General features: G+C 43.9%; 1 protein-coding gene across 27 annotated transcripts in view; it reads left to right on the top strand.

Annotated features, from left to right (window-relative positions):
- Positions 1–22,462, top strand: part of ZMYND8 (zinc finger MYND-type containing 8) — a 145,917-nt gene that overhangs the window by 73,038 nt on the left and 50,417 nt on the right. For all 27 annotated transcript variants that reach the window (XM_023550330.2, XM_023550328.2, XM_023550329.2 and 24 more), the window contains 5 exons: positions 555–642; positions 3,709–3,764; positions 6,506–6,583; positions 7,795–7,910; positions 14,463–14,944. In XM_023550330.2, coding sequence (XP_023406098.2) covers positions 555–642; positions 3,709–3,764; positions 6,506–6,583; positions 7,795–7,910; positions 14,463–14,944 — 820 coding nt within the window. The remainder of the gene's footprint in view (positions 1–554; positions 643–3,708; positions 3,765–6,505; positions 6,584–7,794; positions 7,911–14,462; positions 14,945–22,462) is intronic.

Raw genomic sequence — 22,462 nt, 5'->3', positions numbered from 1 at the left:
AAAAAGCACCGATGAGGAAACGTTACTTCATATTGTCTGCGCTGATGTTGCTCCGCAAACAGTACTTCCCACGTGCATTGGAAAATTGCACGCGCCCTTGTGGTATGGGGGAAAGAAGAGGGTATTTGAATGAGAAAACAGGGTTGGAATCCTCGCTTTGTATAAGCTCCATAACATTTCCTTATTTCAGGTTCCCCATCTGTAGAGTGGGGATGATAAATAACTACTTCATGGAGTTATCCCAAGGCTTATGTGATAGAGTACAGATAATAAATAATACATAAATATATAAAATATCTTGATTCATTGGAAGAGCTGCTTGATAAATGATAGCTCCTGAAAGATGAGAAAATTCAGGTTACTGTGATGAATTCAGTGAACGCATCTTTATAGGGTTATAGATTTCAAAAATAATAACATCTTGGGAAACGAGGAAGAGAGCATTAATTAATTTGGCAAATGCCTGCTGAGAAAATTATGTGGGGATGCAGGTGTTATTGACTGTGGGGTATATAGACTCACTGATGATTATGCTGTGTGGTTTTTCTCCCCAGAACGCTAAAAAGAAAATGTATGGCTGCACAGAAGCCTTCCTGGCTGACGCAAAGTGGATTTTGCACAACTGCATCATTTATAATGGGGGTGAGTAGCTTTGCTGATTCCCAGGAGAGAAAGCATGTTGCCTGTTCTCCTGCTCTTCCTCAAAAACCAGGGCCAGTAACTAGGATACTTGTGTAGAGATTGCTGGTGGGTGTGAATAGGGAGTGTTTCCTGCGTGCTTCTTAAGGTGTGAGCTGATGTCCAGGGTGACTTGTACTTCTCTATGGTGCTGCCACTTCCTACTGTCATTAAAAAAAAAAAACTTAAAAAACGGACAAATAATTACATATGATAAAGTGCACAGATTTTAAGCGTATATTCGACGACTTTGACGAACATGGAACCACCTGTGTCATCACCACCCAAATAAGATATGGAGCATTTCCATCACCCCCATTACATTTCTGCATGCCCCTTTCCAGAAAATTCTTCAAAAGCAATTACTGTTCTATTCTCTGTCCCTATAGATGAGCTTTGCCTGCTCTAGAATTTCTTGTAGAGTCATAGGGAGTGCGCTCTTTTGTGTCTGACTGCTTTTGCTTAGTGTAGGATCTTGGGGACTCATCCATGGTGTTGTGTGTATCAGTGGTTCTTTCCCTTTTATTGCTCAGTGGCTTTTAGTCTATGAATATACCGTAAAATTTATCTTCTCATCTGTTGGTGGACATTGGCCTTGTTTCCAGCATTTGGCCACTATGGAATGAAGGTGCTATGAACATTCTTGTACAAGTCTTTGTGGAAATATGTTTTTATTTCTTTTGAACCAATACCTAGGAGTGGAATTGCTGAATAGTAGGGTCAGGTGTATGTTTAACTTTATAAGAAATTTTTCCAAAGTAGTTACACCATTTTAGTTGTTCTGCATCCTTGTCAACACTTGGTATTATAGGTCTTTTTAATTTTAACCATTCTCGAAGGTGTGAAATAGTATGTCATAGTGGTTTTAATTTGCATTTCCCTAATGACCAATGAGGAAACCCTGATGGCATAGTGGTTAAGTGCTACAGCTGCTCACCAAAAGGTCAGCAGTTCAAATCCACCAGGAGCTCCTTGGAAACTCTATGGGGCAGTTCTGCTCTGTCCTGTAGGGTCGCTATGAGTCGGAATTGAGTTGATGAGCATGGATTTTTGGTAATGACTAATGATGTTGAGTGTCTTTTCATGTATTTATCGACTATATTTCTTCTTTGGTGTAGTGTCTGTTGAACCTTTTTTCCTGATTCAAAAATTGCATTGCTTATATTTTTATTATTAGAGTTGTTAGGAGAGTTATTTACATTCTGGATAAAAGTTTTGTCAGTTGTGTTTTTGTGGACTTAGAGATTAAGCCTTGTAGATAGAAGGGAGGAGATCTTCCATTCTAATCTCACCCTTGGCGTATTCCTCACTGCTGCCTGCCCCCACCCCAGCCCTGGGTGTCTACCTCTGGCCAGGTGGATCTTTAGGGGTCCTGTCCCACCCTGTTTCCCTGGCCCCAGATCCTCTCATATGCAGTACCAACTGCTAGAAAACTCTTCATCTCTTTGCCTTGATAATTACCCTTATCATTTAGTCTCAGTCTCTTTGTTCTCTGAGAAGGCTTCCCTGACCTCCCTAGACCATGCAAAGTGTTCTCGTCAGGGTCTCTCACAGCCCTGTACCTTCTCAGGGCAGCCTTTAAGATACTTGCAGGATGGTGCTGTTTTTATTTTTATGCATTGTTCACCAGGATGTAAGCTCTTTAAGGGTAGGCTCCCTGTCTTGCTCTCTGTGTATCCAGAACCTAGCAAAGATGAAGGAGCCTGGTGGCTCAGGTTAAGCACTCGGCAACTAACTGAAAGGTCAGCAGTTTGAATCCACCAGTCGCTCCTCTGGAGAAAGATGTGGCAGCCTGCTTCTGTAAAGATTACATCCTTGGAAGCTCTATAGGGTAGTTCTACTCTGTACTCTAGGGTCACTATGAGTCAGAATCAACTCAACGGCAGTGGCTAATGGTTAAAAAAAAACACCCTTGCATAGATAAATGGTGGACGGATGTCTGCTTAAAGCATATCTTTTACATTGTTAACTCAGTAGCAGGGCTGGGGTGGGAAGAGGGGAGAAGGAAAGGTGCTAGGCAGCAAGCCAGGTCTCTATGCCTGTGGAGTGGCTGGTGGGCTCCAACTGTTGACCTTTCTGTTAGCAGCCGAGTGCTTAACCGTTGTACCACCAGGGCTCCTTATGAATTTGTGTAGAGATTGTAAACTCATGTATAGAAAGGTTTACATAGATCATATAAACCAAGTGAATCAGGAAGAAAAACAGCAGCATACGCCAGCATGGCTGCAGGCTTGGGGACTGCTGGGAACTTCAGAGAACCAGGGACTCCTGCCAGGCCCAGAGGGGCCGCTACTGCAGCTCTAGGTCTTCGGTGGATAGAGTCAGTGGATCTTCTGAGTTTTCAAAGCAAACCAGAAATATAGGTTTCTTTTGTTTTTGTTTTTTTTAAATGTGAAATCCTTTTGTCATTATTTCTGAAAATACCATCAAGTTCAAAGAAAACATCTTGTCTTCTTGTTGAGTGCAAAGGTGAGGGATTTAGAGTTTGACCTGGAGCCACATCCTCAGCTCATTAACCAAGTGGTGTCATGAAGCAGTGACTCCTTTCAGCCTTGGCTTATTCACCGATTAAGTGGGAACGTTCATGCCTGTTACCTAATATGACTTCATGAGCCATTAACATGAAAATATTTTGAAGCACGGGGCACATGAGAGGTACTCAGTTAAATGTCTTCTTTCCCTCATACCCTTCTTGAATTGTTCTTTGGGACAACGGGTAAGAATAAGGTTGCTTTAGGATATAAAAGCATTTTTCAAGTACTAATCTGTGAACTCTTGGTTAATAATGGGAAACCCACATAAATTGTTCCATTTCAGCGAAGACAACATTGAGATGCCCAAGACTGACTTTCATGGGAGAAGAGTAATACAATTTGAACTGGTATTAAAAGCCAGCAAGTTCTGGTTTTTAGCCTTTAAAATCTTAATCCTGGGGGAAAGCAACTTCAAAGGTTGTTAGTGGAAGTGCAACCCCAAGGCCAGTGTTACAGTGCTTCCATTTGAACTAATCCTATTTTCTTATTTCCTCAGGAAATCACAAATTGACGCAAATCGCAAAAGTGGTCATCAAAATCTGTGAACATGAGGTATGATCTTCCCACTGAGCTCCATTCCTTTTAGATGACCCCGGAGTGGTGGTTTGGGGTGGCTGAACTTCCATTTGAAGAGTCATCCAGTGGGTGGCTGTGAGGATCTGGAAACCTTTGTGGTATAGACAGCACCCCTTTTCTTCTAGGAGAGTTAAAGCATCAAACAGGGGGCCCACAGTATGTTATAAAGCACATGGGCCTTAGCGGTGAGCTAAAGGAGATGCAAGCAGTGAACGATTCTTATTCTTGGTCTTCTGTCTTTGCCATTGTAAGTTCCTAATTTCTGACCTTTGCCCTATAATCTCTGGCATTGAGCCAGGCCCCTTTCAATCCACTTACAAAAGAGGTTCGGATTTTGACATTATTTTGGGGGAGAGGGCTCAGCTGCTTCTTAGAGAGCAGACCAATTTATTTCTGTCCCTGAGAGTCTGACCATCTCACAAACCCCCATAGTTTTAATGGTGTGGATAGAAGGAACCTCCTGGATGTGGGATCCTTGGGGCTCTAGTGGTGTGGGACAGGGCTGGAGGCAGAAATGGCACGAGGGAGGCCTTCTTTATAAGAACCACACTGTAATGGTAAGAAACCGAGGCACAATGGTCTTCACCCTGTTGACGCATTTCCTTTCATTTCTTCATTCACTCATGGATAGGTAAAGAAAACACTTGAATATTACTGGGGTATGTCCATCTGTCTGTCTCATATATGTATAAAAACCCAGTGCCATCGAGTCGATTCCGACTCACAGCGACCCTTTAGGACAGAGTAGAACTGCCCCATAGAGTTTCTAAGGAGCACGAATTGCCAACCCTTTGGTTAGCAGCCGTAGTACTTAACCACTATGCCACCAGGGTTTCCATATATATATATATATATATATGACATGTATACATGGTTTTATAATATGCTTATTCACTTAATTTATTTTGCGTACTTGAATAGTTAGACAAGAATAACTATTTCAGGACTGCATAGCATTCCTTTGTACAATATATGAACATTTATTTAATTAACCTGTTGTCATTTAGACAATATTAAGTTTTGTCAACATTTTGAACCGTACCTCTGTCTCGGTGGGGACTGCTGATATCCTTAGTGTAATTTTTGGAGATGGAATTACCAGGTCAGGGGCTATAAACTTCGAAGAGGTAGATGCAGGTAGATAGCGCCTGATGATTTCTAGAAGATCTGTAGCAATTCATACACCAGCCTGGGGTGGACGCATGTGGTCGTTTCTCCGTGCCTTTTCTGATATTGGAAGCACATTTATGTATTAATTTGTTGAGGCACGGTCAGACTTATAAACAATTACTGAGCACCTACCGGATATCTGGCATATTGAATGATGAGAGGAGAAAAAAGACTGATGACAGTGGGAAGAGAATAACAACTAACTGTAGTAGTGAAGCTTGTGGGCTTTGGAGCCCAGTTGCCTGGGTTCAGATCCTGGCCCTACCATTTAGCTGCTGTGTGACCTTGGGCAGGTCACTTGACTTCTTAGGGCCTCGTTTTATTTCTCTGTAAAATGGGAATAACAACAGTCCCACCTCACAGGGTGGTTATGAACTTTAAATGAGTTAATACGCGTAATAGTTAGAATGATACCAGCACACACTAAGTCTTCAATAAATGTTAATACAATGATTACCGTGTCCCCATTTGAAGCACTTTATATTTATTATCTTATTTAATTTTTATAATAGTAGTAGGTACTGCTACCGATGCTATAGATGAGAAAATGGAGACCCAGAGAAGAGAAACAACTTTTCCTAAAGTTATAGAGCTAGTAAATGGTAGAGTCTGAATTCAGATCTAAGAAGGGAGCTTCTAAGGCCCTTAGCTGAAATGTACCGTCTGAAAAAGGGAAGAGGACAACAAGCAAGTCTACATATAGAAAAGTTACGGAGTTTTCAGAGAGTCATCAGTGGAAATAATATAAGGCGACATGGTATTAATTAACTATTCTAGATGATACGATTAGAGATATATATGGAAATGGACAAGTGGAGGCCAAAATGGCTGAAATGGATTGAGGGCGGTGGCGCTCACACAAGATGAGGTCAGGTAAGTGGGCAGAGGCCAGATCATATGTAGCCTTGAGAACTCTGATCAGGTGTTTAGATTTTATTGTTAGTATAATGCAGGATTTCTCAACCTCAGCACTATTGACTTTATGGGCTGGATAATTCTTTTTTGTGGGGTGGGGAGGCTATCTTGTGCGTTACAAGCTGTTGAGCAGCATCCCTGGCCTCTACCCACGAGATGCCATTAGCATACCCTCCCTTCCCCAGTTGTGACAACCAAAAATGTCTCCAGATGTTGCCAAGTGTCCCCTGGGGTGCGGGGGAGGGGGGTGCAAATCTGCCCCAGTAGAGAACCACTGGTATGATGGGAAGTTACTGAAAGCTCTTAACCAAGAGAGGGACAAGCTCAGATTTATGTGTGTAAAGATGGCTCTGGTTGTTGCGTGGAGACTGAGCCACCATGGGGGCAAGAGTAGAAGCTGGGCGCCCTGTTGAGTAGTCAGCTGGTACGTTGGTCCAGGGGAGAAATGAGTGCAGCTTGGACTAGGCTGGAAACTGATTGGTGGGAGTAGTTGGAGTCATCTCCTAGATGTTTCGCCACCAAGGAACTTTGCTTAGCTAATTTTATCAGTCAAAATCATACGGTATTTATTGAAGGCCTCCAGCAGGTAAGGCCCCTAGGATGACACATTCTAATGTCTTTTTGCTTTACAGATGAATGAAATTGAAGTGTGTCCAGAATGTTATCTAGCTGCTTGCCAAAAACGAGATAACTGGTTTTGTGAGCCTTGTGTAAGTTGGACTTCCTTTCTTGACCTCATTTTCTGAACTCTCTGTGCCTTTGATGACTACCCTGTGGCAACTTTTGCCAGGTGGCTGATTAGACAAAAGTTTGGGTGAGGTTTTTAAATAATTTTTTTGCCTAATACAATTATAGAGAAATGAAAGTAATCCAGATAGGCTAAAGCTCTTGAGCTGGAAGTGCACATGCCAGAGATAGGATCATGCCTTACTGGCTGATGAGCCTGAGCGGGCTGCAGGATGCAAGAGACAGGGGCCTGGGATGAGACGAAGCAAGACGGATAATGAGATGCAGATTAAATGAGCATGCCATTTAAAAACCGTGTTAGGCCTGTTGTAAGGGGCTTGGAAATGCATCCCTGGATTAACTCTGTGGCTTCTCCAAGCCATCATTCTTGGGAGCCAGAAGGCCCCCCATGGATCTGCATTTTCCAAACGGGTATATTGCAGAGAGAAGTACATTATTGGGGTAGGCTGGTGTATGTGTATATGGGTTTGGGGAGTGGGAAGGGAAGATAAGGCAAAGAAAGGAGAGAATTAAAACGTATTCTACCTTTGGAGATTAACACTAGAATAGTAAAGGCTCTTGAGTAGCCTTTGATCAAGAATAAAACCACTTGCTGTCGAGTTGATGGCGCCCCCGTGCGTGTCAAAGTCAAACTGGGCTCCACAGGGTTTTCAGTGGCTGATTTTTTGGAAGTAGGTTGTCAGGCCTTTCTCCAGGGCACCTCTGGGTAGACCAGGCCCTCCAGCCTTTTGGTTAGCAGCTGAGTACATTAACCGTTGTTAACAGTTGCTGATAAAGAATAAGGGTAGCTAATACTGGCCCTTGTTATTATGCCTGGCACAGCGCACATTGAATCCTCAAACTTAACAGCGTAGTTGTAATTGTGTCCATGTCGCACAGAAAGGCGATGTCTCTTGCCTGTGGTCACCCAGGTTAACAAGTGGCAGAGCGGAGGCAGGATTCAAGCCTGGTATTGTCTGGGCTCATTCCTTCTTGATCTGACTGTTTAATCCCACGGTTATTGGCCCCCACACCTTCTAGGGGACACCACTTTGGGAGACCCTGCTTGAAACTGTTGCCTTCCACTTGTGGTCTGTATCGTGTCTACACACGTTATCTTCACAGACTGGGCTTTCAGTATGTATCTTGCTGTCAAAATATATATAAACCCTGGATTTTGTTTTTCTTTTCCTAGAGCAATCCACATCCTTTGGTCTGGGCAAAACTGAAGGGCTTTCCATTCTGGCCGGCAAAAGCTCTGAGAGATAAAGATGGGCAGGTCGATGCTCGTTTCTTTGGACAACATGACAGGTGGGAGTTGGAAGCAGCCTTTGAATGGGTAGCTTTAAAGGAAACCTTTGATACTGTTGTTGGGTAGGAGAAGGGGCAGGGAGTATGGTTATTATTTTGTTCATTGTCATGGGACCCACCATTAATCTTCAGTAGCTTAAAAATACTTTCCTGTGTTAAGCCTGATAATGTGTGGGCTTTGGTTTGTTTAGGTAGATGAGAAAAGAACCTTACTTCCGTGGTTTTGTTGATGACACAGCGTCGCAGTGGGTTCACTGGCTGTATGAAGTGCTGCTGTACCTTTTTGGATTTTCTGGAGTAAATTAAACCGCCACACAAATTGCCTTCCAAAATAACGCTATCAGGGATCAGAAGTATTTCCCCAGCTTGCCAGTAAATGGATCTATTATCATCGTGCTGGGTCCTTCCCTCCTGTTCCCTCTTCCCTGAAGCTAAAACGGGAAATTATAAGGGGATGCTGTTTTGACAGGCGGGAACCCTCCCTCCCTGTCTTTCTGCCCTCCCCTTCCCCTCTGCACACAGCAAAGTGAATTATTCGAGCTCATAGTAGCTCCCCGTAGAGTGGAGCCTCCTTCGTGATTGAGAATAACAGATAGACAGAGATGAGCAGCGGATAATATCTTAGTTCTCTTCTGGCATGTTTAGATTATATGAGGCAAAAACCGTTTCGAAGCCCTGCCAAGCAGTGTGAGAAAGTGTGTGAGTGTGTAGGGGAGAATTTTTTGGTATGCTAAAAATTACACACGCACGCACGCACGCACACACACACACACAGAGAAAAAAAGTCATTTATAGTTTTAAGCAGCACCAGAATCTGAAACACTGCTCTCTTTGTTAAGTTCTGTTTGCTGTCTTGCAAATTAAAGAAAAGCATGAATTCCAAAGTATCCTGCAAAATTATTTACTAGGAATCCTGGCAGTCCGTTGTCAGGAGACAGAAGAGAAATTTGTTGAGATGGTCGTGGGTTTGGCAGGAAGTATCGCACTTTATTTGATTGTAACTACTCTTGTTGGAAATCTTTCTAAAATTAATTTATTCCTTCGTTGACAGAAATATGTATCCACGGTGGCTGCCGTGTGCCAGGCTGTGTGCTAGATTCTGGGGATACAGGAGGGAGCTAGGCAGACACCGTCCCTACCTGCTTGACAGCTGCATCCTAGAGGAGAAGGAGGATAATAAATAAGTCAACAAGCAGGCAAGATATTTAGAGATCAGGAGATAATGATGGGCCAGGTGTGAAGATCAGGAACCAGCAAGAGCAGAGACTTGGGCAGGGAAGGGCTGAGTGTGCTGAGGAAAAGCAAGGGGGACAGTTTGGGTCAGATGGGGTGAGAGGAGGAAAGGATGGTAGGAGATGGAGCTAGATGGATGAGCAGGGCTGGGTCACAGGGGCTCTATAGGACAGAGTAGAACTGCCCCATAGGGTTTCCAAGGAGCGCCTAGTTGATTCGAACTGCCGACCTTTTGGTTAGCAGCTGTAGCTGTTAACCACTACGCCACCAGGTTTCCTCGCGAGAGCGTAGCAAGTGTTTATCGCACTCTGTGTCATACTGGAGAGTGAGAATAATCCTAAACCTTCAAGATAATAAACACGAGAGGATAGCGAGTGTTTATTATCTTGAAGGTTTAGGATTATTCTCACTCTCTAGTATGACACAGTGTGTGTACACTTAGGAAATAGCTGGGTGGGGAACAGCAAGGCTTGGCCCCATGTACTACCTATTCCCAGGTCCTCTCACAGCCCTCACCCCTCTGGTGGGGGGTGGCTTAGGGAGCATGAAGAAGAACAGTGCCTGAGCTTTGCTGGTGTGTCCCAGGGGCCCTGGACCCCACCTTGCAGGTCGAGGACTTGGTTCTGGATTGGAGCTTTTGTGGAAGCCAGAGCGCTTCTGTGTGTTTGTGGAAAAGAAAGCAGCATGAGTGTCATGATCTCGCTACCTCCCATGGCAAATTTGTGGCAACCCACCAAATTTTCCAGGTCCCTCTTGGAGTCTGTGGTGTCTTTGATCCCCTGCGGGAAAGCTCCAAGTTGTTGGGTTTGTTTTGGGTGAGGGAGCACACTAAGGGAGTCGTGAAGGGCATTCCGCAGCGGTGGAGTAACGACACGACACGTTGCAGTTCTAAGAATGTTTTAGTTGACATTGGGTCGGGAGTCACTGACAGCCGTGGGCGAGGCAACGCCTAAAGGAAGTTCTTCATTCTGGGGTTGGGGGGTGGTCCCCTTCATCTGCAGAGGATCTCGGGTTTCCCATAGATGTTCTTTAAGAAAGCAGAGTGCGGCAGGGTGTGTTGACTCGTGTGCTCTGGCTAAGGCCAGGGAACCAAGTGGAGGCTGCAGGAGGTGTGATAAACTGCTCCCTGTTTCAGGGGCACTCCCACCTTTGGGTCGCAGAGCGAAACGTGTGTCAGTGACATAGGACAGGACAGCAGACCAAGAACTATCCTAGACCGCTGCATGCTTAGTTGTCCAGCAAATCAAATTGTAATGAGAGGCTGGGGAGGCTCCTGCACGTGTCAGCATGTGTCCTGAGTGGCCTCACTGCGTGCTTTCTCTCCTTTAAGAGATTACTGCTTTTTTTTTTTTTTTTTGCTATATTTCGTAGACACAGGCACGTAATATTGCATGAGAATATAGAATGTGTTTCCTTAAGTGCCTGTATATCTAAAAAAAAAAACAACATCAACAAGTAGCAGACGTGGAATGCGTACTGTTTACCAGGCCCTGTTTTTGAAGGCCTTTTGGTGTGTTTGTTCAGTTCTAACAATAACCATGTGAAAGAGAAACTGATTTTATCTCCATTTTACTGATAAGAAAATTGAGGCACAGAGAGGTTAAGACCTTGATGAAGGCCAGCCAGGCTGGGATTAGAACCCAGACAGTGTAAGTCCAGAGCTCAGGCTTTTAAATGTAGTGCTGCTCTTGTGACATTGCCCTCTAGAAACTTTATATTGTGACCCAGACCACAAGCAAGTATCATTTCCATTCAAGTGTTTCCTGGGCCTGCTTTCCCAACCGAAAAAAAAAAAAAAACTAAACCGGTTGCCGTTGCGTTGATTCTGACGCATAGCAACCCTATAGGACAGAGTAGAACTGCCCTGTAGGGTTTTCCAAGGAGCAGCTGGTTGACTTGACCTGCTGATGTTTTGGTTAGCAGCCTAGCTCTTAACCACAGCACCACCAGGGCTCCAGGCCAACTTTAAAGGAAAAGAAACATTTTACTTTCCAGAAATTGCTTAGCAATGAACTCCACTGACTGCATCTGAGAACCAGGGAAGAAACAGGTTAAGGCCCTGGTACAGACACTGGTGGGGAGGAGTGGGGGGGGGAACATGGTCGAATGCTAATGACCGACTGGTGGTGCTGGACGCTGGCTTGAGTGCCTTTCATTTGATCCCCTTGATGCCCACCCCCTCCCCGACTCCCTCCCAGGAGGGCAGGGGCTCATCCCCTGCTTCACTGGTGACACAGCTGAGGCTGGCTCAGGGGAGTGAAGTCACATGTCCAAGGGCAGTCCTGGGGTTCCTATGCTTCTCAGACCTGTCTTGTCTAGTCTGGACTTGTGTCCACCAGCCCCACACATGAAGTCTTGTGCAGACTCAACCTGGAAGGCATCTGGCTCCCGTTCAGCCCCCATTCTGTCTGCCTGGAGCTGTGGTTCTTCAGGCCTCAGCAGAATGGTAGCAGCCAGTCGGAATGCATGAGAAGCTGGTGATTTTAAGCACACTGAGTTGAGTTAGCTATTTTGGGGGTGTTTTTTTAGTTTTAGTTTAAGGACCCCTGGTGGTACAACCGTTAATGCTTGGCTGCTAACCAAAAGGTTGGCTGTTGGAACCTACCCAGTGGCTCCGTGGGAGAAAAGATTTGGTGATCTGCTCCCATAAAGGCTACGGCCTAGAAAACCTTGTGGGGCAGTTCTGTTCTGTCACCGGGGGTGCGATGAGTCAAAATTGACTTGATGACGTCTCACAACGACAGTTTTAGTTTGTGTCATGATCTAGTTATCGTCAAGGGTTGCAAAGAATCAGCCTGTGTTCTGAATTCTGCTCCAAGGACACGCTTTATTTCCCCCAAACCATTTTCTTTTAAAAATGTGAATCCGATGCCAGCTGTTAGAATTGGGGTAAAATTTCACAAAAGGACAAATCCTGTACCATCTCATATATATGAAATGCCTAGAACAGACAAATGTATAGAGACTGAACTTTATCAGTAGTGATTACCCGGGGTGGGTGGGAGGGAGTGGAAGAAGGGAACTCACTGCTTAGGGGACCCTGAGCCTCTGTTAAGGATGACGGAAAATCTGGACACGCTAGCAGTGATGGTTGAACAAGATGAACACGATGAGTGTCACTGAATTGTACATGTCAAAAAACATTGAAATGGCAAATGTTTTGTTACATATGTATTTACCACAATAAAAAAAAAAGTGGGCTAAATTTAATATAAAAAAAAAAAATCCTTTTTTTTTTTTTTTCTTTTGAAAAATTGGAGGACATGGCCATGCCGGCCTAGATCCTAAATAGCCACTTTGGTAGCAACAAGGATGTTACTGCCTTTACCCTGTGTGTGGATTTTCTCGCTCACCACAGCTCACTTTGCTGCCACCATCTTGCGTTTATGGCCTGTAAAATCCAGGCAGCCTCCTTGGAAAAACACATCTCCCTCAATTCCCAGCTGCAAACTGGGTTGAGGCAGTGGAAATGTCTGTGGTGACAGAGTTACGTCCTGGGGACTCCTGTGTCGGCATTGCCGCACCCGCAGCAGTTGTACCCACATTCCTTTCTGTCTCCTACCCACAGCTGCTGGGCTGCTAGTTCCAGAGAATCAGGCAGTGCCATTTTTACATTCTTGGGCCTCTGCAGAGAGCCTGTTGGGATATGGGGGTTGAAGGTAGGAAGATTGAACCGATTGGGAGTGGGAGGTGGGAGATGGGAGGTGCATACCCAGAGGCTGAAGGGCTGTTCCCTCCCCACACCTAGTTTGATAGGTGAGAGTGCCATCCTGTTTTATTTTGCATTGTTGTTAGCCGACCCCCTACTCGTGGCGACCCCATACATAATGGAACGAAATGATGCCTGGTCCTGTGCTGTCTGCATGACTGGTTCTGGATTGGACCATTGTGATCCATAGAGTTGTCATTGACTGATTTCTGGATGTAGATTGCCAGGCCTTTTTTCCTAGTCTGTCTTCATCTGGAAGCGCCGCTGAAACCTGTTCAGTGTCATATCAGCGTGCAAGCCTCCCCTGACAGATGAGTGCTGGCTGCACGTGAGGTGTGTTGGCTGGGAATTCAGGCCGAGAACCCTACCCCTGAGCTACCACTGCTTCCTATTCTGCATTAGAAAACATGTTTGTTTATTTATTGGCCAGTTAAAATCAGAAAGGCTGGTTTTGTTTTTGGTTACTTTCCACGTGAATCATCTCACATTCAAAAACAAGCACCTCTTTTTAGGCTGACGGTTTTTCAGGGTTTGTTTCTAGTCCCCTCTAGAATCCCAATGAGAAGAGAGGCTCTTCATGTATGTTAGTCACCTAGTGCTGCTGTAAGAGAAATAGCACAAGTGGATGGCTCTAACAAAGAGAAATTTACTCTCTCACAGTCGAGTAGGCTAGGAGTCCAAATTCAGGGTGTTACCTCCAGGGGAAGGCTTTCTCTCTCTGTCGGCTCTGGAGGAAAGTCCTCGTCATCAGTCTTCCCTTGGTCTGGAAACAGCACAGAAACCTCAGGTCCAAAGGATTCGCTCTGCTCCTGGCACTGCTTTCTTGGTGGTATGAGGCTCCCATGTCTCTCTGCTTGCTTTTCTCTTTTATATCTCAAAAGAGATTGGCTTAAGATACTACCTAATCTTGTAGACCTCATCAGTATAACTGCTGTTAATCCATTTTATTACATCATAGTGGTAGGATTTAAAACCCTTAGAGAAATCACTTCAGAAGGTAAAATGGTAGACAATCATACAGTGGAATCATGACTTAGCCAAGGTGGCAGATATTTTTTGGGAACACAGTTCAATCCATGAGACTTGGCTGATGTGTGAGATGTAGTCTAGGCTACGGTGACATTGGTATTTGTTTTCCTCATCTCACCAGCCCAAAGCCAAAAAACAAAAAACCCCAAAAACCAAACCCTCTGCCATCGAGCCGATTCTGACTCATAGCGACCCTGTAGATCAGAGTAGAATTGCCCCATAGGGTTTCCCAGGAGTGGCTGGTGGATTTGATCTGCTGACCTTTTGGTTAGCAGCTGAGCTCTTAACCACTGCACCACCAAGTCTCCATTGTTACTTTTTTCTTTATGGATTAAAATGAGTAAGTCATAGAGCCTTTGAAAGTTCTAGCTAAATTCTGTTGTTCGTGTTCTGTCATCATAACAGAATATGTCTGTTATGCGGATCATTTAGTAAGCATTCAAACCAAGTCATTAAAAAAAAAAAAGTTAAGTATTTAAGAATCTTGGCAAAAATACGAAGCTAATTTGGTTTGCATGAAGAAAAAACAGTCTGGGAAATTACCAAAGTTGACTTAAACTCTTTCCCTTTTGCACTTCTAGGGCCTGGGTTCCAATAAATAATTGCTACCTCATGTCTAAAGAAATTCCTTTTTCTGTGAAAAAGACTAAAAGCATCTTCAACAGTGCAATGCAAGAGATGGAGGTTTACGTGGAGAACATCCGTAGGAAGTTTGGAGTTTTTAATTATTCTCCGTTCCGGACACCCTACACGCCCAACAGCCAGTACCAAATGCTGCTTGATCCCTCCAACCCCAGTGCTGGCACTGCCAAGATAGACAAGCAGGAAAAGGTCAAGCTCAACTTTGACATGACAGCATCTCCCAAGATCCTGATGAGCAAGCCCATGCTGAGTGGGGGCACGGGCCGCAGGATTTCCTTGTCGGATATGCCTCGCTCCCCCATGAGTACAAACTCTTCTGTGCACACGGGTTCTGACGTGGAGCAGGATGCTGAGAAGAAGGCGACTTCCAGCCATTTCAGCGCGAGCGAAGAGTCCATGGACTTCCTTGATAAGAGTACAGGTCAGCCCTGGGCAGGGGAGGGTGGAGGAAGTGATTCAGACATGGGCGGTGTCTGTTGCGTTGATCCCAAGTGGGTGATCATAACAGCAGTCAAAGGTGCTTCACAGGTGGGGTTAGGCTCCAGTGGGGCAAATTCTCAATGAATAATCAGACAGGATTCTTGTGTTTCAAACCCAAAACCATTTCTGTTGAGTCGGTTCTGTCTCAGCAAACATATAGGATAGAGTAGAACTTTGCCTGACCTATGGACTTTCCAAGGCTGTATATCTTTATGGAAGCAGGCTGCCAAATCTTTCTCCTACAGAGTGGCTGGTGGGTTTGAACCAGTGACCTTTTGGTTAGCAGCCGAGTGCTTAACCACTGCACCACCAGGGCTCCACTTCTTGCTGTTAGGGGAACAAAAAATGAGAAAAATGTTCCCAAACGGCAACCTGGAGGTCATTCCTGGACGTGGACAGAGATGGCCAGAAATCCTTTAGGCCTTTTGGGTTCATACCCACTTCCCATAGCACTGGTTTTTCTCTCCCAAGAATTCGTTTTCATTGAAAGATAGCTTTTCTATCAGAGCCATCCATTCTTTTTTAACATGCAAGTACTAGAGAAACATATGAGATAAAAAAAAAATGCTCTCTCTCCCAAAAGCAATTCCACTCCTTAAAGGTGACCCTGTAACAGTTGTGTTGCAGTTTTGAGACTTGGTTCAGCAGAGTAGTTCGGAACGAGGATGCTGGGGCCCCATTCTGGTTCTGCCATTCTCTGTGTGCCTTTGAGCAGGGTGCTTACCCACTTGGTGCCTTAGTTTTCTGATCTGTAACATGAGGACAATAATCAGACCTACCTCTTAGGTTTTTGTAAGGATTAAATCCATCAACATACAAAAAGGGCTTAGAAAAGTACCTGGCATTTGAAGTGGTTGCTATATTATTTCTCATGGGCTCATCAGTTACATGCCTGCGTAGATCACGGAGGGGGTGCAGATGAGGAATGCTGGCTGAGCGTAAGGGAAGTAATGGTGACTTATGTTGACTTTTTTTTTTCCTCACTCAAACATAATTTGCTGCATGTTAAATACATAAGAAGCTTTTTGCTTCTCTAATAAAGTAGCCCTGGTGGTGCAATGGCTAAGCACTCGCTGCTAACCGAAAGGTCAGTGGTTGGAACTCACCAGTCTGCTTCATGGAAGAAAGGTGTGGAGTCTGCTTCCACAAAGATTACAGCTGTAGAAGCCTCGTGGGGCATTTCTATTCTGTCCTATAAGTTGCTATAAGTCAGAATCAACTCGATGGCAGTTACAAGGAAGTAGGTTACTCTCACTTTTCTTCAAACATACGGCCTTCGCAGTTAGTTCCCTGTTTTTCAGCCTTTGAGAGACATGGGCACAGAGAAGTTTCCACACTAAGAAAGGCAGGCATGAGCAAAAGGGGCAGCCAGCCTCAGGCTCTGGGCTGGGGAGACAGCTGAGAGGGGTAGGGACTGGTGAGCCAGGGCCACATGCCCCATGGCAAGGGCTCCAGACCGTGGTTGCCATTCAGGAACGTGGACTTCTGGTTTCAGATCTTAACGTTCTTCCAGAGAAATGGGAAATCTGGATTTTGATGTAGAATTTCCATTATTAAACGTCATCGTAGAATGTCAGGATGTTCTGCAGGATGAATAAAGCACTTCTGCAGATCGTACCACTAGTTGTAGACTTCTCAACAGAGCATATTAACTGTGGATGACAGCCTTTTAGGTTTCGGTTCCTTCCTCCTTCCCTCCCTCTTTCCCTTCCTTCCTTCTTCCTCCCTCCATCTTTCTCTTTCTTCTATCCTTTTCTCTCTCCCTCCCTCCATTTTTCGTTCCTCCTTCTCTACTTCTCTTCCCTTCCTCCTTTCTTTTCTTCCTTCTTTCAGTTCTTCAGGGACAAAACATCAGTTCTTTAAGGACCACCGATGCTGCAGGAAGATAAAAGCAATGGGGACTTAGTCTGTTATTACCTTAAAGAGTTCCATCCATTTTGGTTGTGTTGTTCGTTTGGTTATCTTCAAGCACTGCTTCCAGCTGCTTCAAAAATGGCTCTGGGTGGGGCATAGAGAATTGGTGAAGTATAAATGACTTTTGATCTTTCAAAACGAGGGCTGTATGTGGTTGGTTCTGGATGTTCACATTTGAGTTTTAAAGCTTCGTTCTAGAATTGACATGATTTATGATGACATAGTTTCAGAAAAAAACGTTCCTCTTGCTCCCATTTTCTAACCGGAGTTCTAAAAGATTTTTGTATCTCATTGTACGATCCTGTTTTAGCCAACTTGCCAAAACATGGTACATAATCACACAGGCTCCTCACGGAGTTCAGCTCGTTGCTTCCCATATAGAGCACGCTGCTGAGAGTGTTTTATGCACGACAGCAACCCTGTAACTCACTGCTGTCTGAACTTGCATTGCCATGGTTTTTGCCGTATTCTTAGTACCAGCTATTTTATGACATACTTAAATATTAAGTCTACAGCTTAGCTCCATCCTAAGCAATAAAATTGCTTGTTGTTTTTTTTCCTAATACACATGAAAGTAATATAAATAGTAAAATAAAACATGGTTTGTGAACCCCCATTGGTTCTCCTGTGTCACATTTCAGAGTATATCGTTTTATAGGAGTATGAGAACTTGACTCATGTGTTTAATTCAGCTTCTCTCTGCCCCCCTGGAAGTACAAAGGGAGAGGGAGAAATGACATCAGAATGCCTGAGAAAATCCCTTATCACTTTTGATGGGCTTTTTATATCCTAGGTTAGTGGATCCCTGACTTCAGTGAGTTTGAAAAGTGCCTGTCCCAAAATATAATCATCTGTTCTAAGTGTGCATGGGGTCATTTTGTTAATCATGTGTTAGACAGCCATCGAGTAGAAAAGGAGGAGAAGCGAAATTCCAAAACAATGTAATCTTGTAAATTGCTCCTTTTTCTATAAGGGGCCAAGGAGCCCTCGTGGCGCAATGGTTAAAGCTTTCGACTGCTAACAGAAAAGGGTAGTAGTTTGAAACTACCAGTGGCTCTGTGGGAGAAAGATGTGGCAATCTGCTACTGTAAAGGTTTACAGTCTTGAAAACCCTGTGGGGTCGCTATGAGTCAGAAGCAACTCGACAGCAGTGGGTTTGGTTGGTTTTGGGCTGTAAGGGGAGCCCTGGTGGTGCAGTGGTTAAGAACTCAGCTGCTAACCAAAAGGTCAGCAGTTCAAATCCAGCAGCCGCTCTTTAGAAACACTATGGGGCATTTCTACTCTGTCCTATAGGGTCTACTCTGTCCTACCGGGCCTCTTGACAGCAACGAGTCAGTCTCTGAGGGGCCAGATAGTAAATATTTTAGGCTTTGTGGTTCTGTCTATTGAACTATTCAGTGCTGTGCTTGTAGCTCAAAAGCAGCTGTAGACGTTATGTTAGCAAATGAGCATGGCTGTGTTCTAATAAAACTTTACTGATAAGACTCCGAAATGTGAATTTTATGTAATTTGCACATTTCATGAACATTAATTCTTCCTTTGATTTTTCTCAATCATTTAAAAATGTTAAGAACATTTTTAGCTTGCAGGCCGTATAAGAATAGAAGAAATTCTCAGCCAGCCCCCCCATTTTACAGAAGGCAAGTTGAGGTCGCTGCCGGGAGTGTCAGGGAGGTGGCTAGGTCCCTGAACCAGACTCTGAATCTAGGCCTGTATTCTTTACACTGCGCCCTTCTGCCCTCTGCTGTTAGCGTTGATAATGACATCCACTGGAGGGAGTGGTGGAACACAGTGAAATAACCCATAATCAGGGATACTACGGATGAGACTAATTTTTCCACAATCATGTGGGCAAGATTGCCATTTGATGGAAAAACCATATAAGTAGTTTAATCAGTGAAAATTTTGTAACCAGCAACACAAAGCTACAAATTGAAATGAGCAAACGATTAAAATAAAACTTTTACGAGTATTTAGAAACCTTCCTCTTACTTGGGGATTGAGGAGCTCGGAGCCATGTGTTTTGTAATCCTTAGAGCTGGATTCAGCTTTCGGAGATGCACTTTGCTCAGCCAGGAGCCTTTCCCTCCTGGTATCCTGGAATCCTGCCGTCTAAATGGCCAAAGTAGTGGTTTGTATTCTTGGTGATTTTTCTGGTTCCCCTTCTGTATTGGCTTCCTGGCCAGAACTGATGCCTCCACCAGTATTCGCTTGCGGGATCCTGATTTAAGTCATTAATATGTATTAACTCAGAGGCTTTCACCACCCTCTGAGTTAACGGTTTTTTGATCTTGTACCTCCATTATGTGTTGCTGTTTAAGGAGAAAATACTCTTTAATACACGCTTTTATTATTGCGAAATCAATACCTATTTGTCATAAAACAGTTGTTAACTAGAAAAACTAGAGTCACAGGTAACCCCACCTTCCATAGGTTACCACGGTTAACCCTTAGACAATATTTCCAGCATTTTTTCTATTTTGGTTTATAAATCATACTATTAAGTTGAAACTCATACTTGCAGGCATCGGGCAGATATGGAAGTGAGTGAGGTTGGGAAGTGGGCCCGCATAAGAAAACTCGCTTTCCAGAAATGAGGTGAGACGTTCCTGAAATACCATAGGGAGCGGTAATGACTGGGGTGAACTAAATCAGAAATAGGTTTTTCATCATGATGTACTACACACATACCTGAGCGTGTGTGCATGTGTTTGTGTGTTTGTAAAACTTCTGCAACGATATACTTATCCTTCTGATATAAAACCCAGACCCAGGTACATGCTGGTATTTACACTCTATTGCATTGCAAATGGTTGGCATGCCCAGCTGCTAGCTGAAAGATTGGTGGTTCGAGACCACCCGGAGGCACCTAGGAAGAAAGGCCTGGTGTCATGCTTCTGGAAAAAAAAAAATCAGCTGTTGAAAACCCTTCGGAACATAGTTCTACTCTGAGCCATGTGAGATTACCGTGAGTCTGAATCAACTTAAGGACTGTGTTTTGTTTTGTTTTTGTATTTCATTACAAAAAATGTTGCTTATGATCCACTAATGGGTCATAACCCGTCAGTCTCAAGTAAACTTGCCTACTTCATCCCAGTGTTTAGATGGGAGTTTTTTCAACCTCAGCACTATTGATACTATGGGCTGGATAATTCTTTCTTGTGAGGGACAATCCTGTGCATTGTAGGCTCTTTAGCAGCATCTCTGGGGTCTACCCACTGGATGCCAGTAGCATCCCACCCCAGTTATGACAATCAAAAAATGCCTCTAGACATTGCAAATGTGTCGGGGTTGGGGGTAAGACCCAACCACCTGTTGAGAACCATTGGTTTAGATGATGGAATCAAAGCTCTCGAGCTCTATTTAATCGAGGTAAAAGTCACTTCCCACAAAATTAACCATTTTAAAGGATACAGTTCAGTGGCATTTAGTACCTTCTAAAAGTACTTTTCCTCCTGCCGCTTCTTGGCCAAGTGGGAAGGTGGGCTCAGTGTAGCCAGATTGTTGATTTTGCAAGAGAAGTCTCAAATCTATATTCTTTTAAGTGGGAATGACTCCAACTTTTACATATTGGCTCAAATAGAATAAAAAATCTCTATGCTGCGTAAAACACAGCTGCGAACTGTGTGGTTCATGGATCACCTATTTGTAACGGCTGATGTAGGTGGTTTAGATTTTTTTTTAACTTGACCTTGAATTGTGAATACTTTCCACGTTAGTACATAGCCCTTTGGCATATCACTTAGATAGATGCCTCCCTCGCTATATGAATGCTTTGCATTCTGTCACAGCCATGCAGTGCCGCCCTGCCGCCCAGCCCCTCCGTGCATGGTGCCACTAGGAATTGTGCAAAACCGCAGCCCTTTGAACGTACAGGTTGTTTCCAAGCTTTCATAAATAGAGGAAAATTCACGTGAGTCATTAACTCCTCACCCCCACCTCACCCAGAGTGCTGGGTGCGTGGGAGCAAAGGGGTGTTTTTTCTAATTCGGTTCCAAGACTCGTGCTTCATGTGGTCAGAGGAGCACTTCGCACAGGCTGTTAGGATTTCGTAGATAATAAATGGTGTGTTTTAGCCCACACTTGTGAACTGCACATCAAAGTATAAAATCTGATTAAATTATTTGTGACTTCAGAGGCAATTAGTTCTTTCTTTGGCAGGATTTGTGGCTTTGTAAAAGGATTGGCATCCATTTCAAAGTTTAATTGAATTGAGAGTTTCCAAAAGTCTTCTTGCTTTTGCACATGTCTAGAGTGATTTAAAGCAGGGTTTCCCAAGCTCAACACTATTGACATTCTGGGCCTGATAATTCTTGCTGGGGGGGCTGGTCCTGTGCTTTGTACGATGTTTAGCAGCATCCCTGGCCTCTATCCAAGAGATACCAGTAGGGCCCCTTACCCCAGTTGTGACAGCAAAAAATGTCTCCAGACATTGCCAGATATCCCCTGGAGGAACAAATCTGTACCCCCCCACCGGTTGAAAACCATTGATTTAAAGTATCACAATTTTGAATTTTACCAAAACTGTTTGCTTAACGCTGTTCTTTAAAGTTCAATATTTCATTTCATTTTCATCATTTTTCCCCCAAACATAAAATTGTCCTTTCAAAATTTTTTAATATCATAGAACAAATAGCATTTAATTTCACCCCAGGAGGTGACACCTATTACGAATTGGGTGTTCTTTCAGATTTTTTAATGTGTATAATTACATTAATAAAAATGTAAAAAATACAGTACTAATGACTTTGGTGGCAGAATGGGATCAAACTAGGCTTTCTGTTTCTTCTCACGCAGTGTGTGCAGAGAGTGTCCGCTGTAGCAGCATTTCTGTGTTTTTGAAATCTTTATGTCGGTATATACGCTTCTAATTGTCAGCTATATGGATAGTACATGAATACCTGTTGCCTTCAAGTTGATTCCGACTCATAGCGACCCTAAAGGACAGAGTAGAACTGCTCCATAGGGTTTCTTTCCAAGGAGCGACTGGTGGATTCGAACTGCTGAGCTTTTGGTTAGCAACCGTAGCTCTTAACCACTGCGCAGGCAGGATTCCAGGCATGAATAGGACAGAACTCATGGTGGTACGTGAGTGACTGAATCTAAGAAAACATTTCTTGGAGAAAAACGTGGCTTCAGTGAAGTAACATTTTAAACATAAACGTTGATTTGTTTTCTTAGTGTAAATTATATATTCTCCTACGTGTGCTGTATTCACGGCATGTTTCTAACTTTCTAACCCCATATGATATAAGCAGTTTGGCTCTCCTAGTATTTTTCTTGAGGTGGAAGCCACATAAGAAAATGAACCATTTAAAGCATGTAGTTCAGTGGCATTTAGGACTTTCAGTTTGTGCAGCCACCTCTCTTCAATCCTCACGTTGTAATCAGCCCAATTGGCTAGCATGTTACACGCTTCTCTAGGTGGCCACCTGCAAAGCCAGGATAAAAGTTTTTAAGAACGTATCTATCAAACTTCACTGGAGTCATGTAATGATGGAATTCCTCTCCCTTCGTTCATGTTTTTCCATGTTAGCAAATACAT

Source organism: Loxodonta africana, chromosome 24 (assembly GCF_030014295.1).
Source record: "Loxodonta africana isolate mLoxAfr1 chromosome 24, mLoxAfr1.hap2, whole genome shotgun sequence".
Taxonomy (NCBI): domain Eukaryota; kingdom Metazoa; phylum Chordata; class Mammalia; order Proboscidea; family Elephantidae; genus Loxodonta; species Loxodonta africana.
The sequence above is the reverse complement of the archived record's forward strand: the minus strand, read 5'-3'. Positions and strand labels throughout refer to the sequence as shown.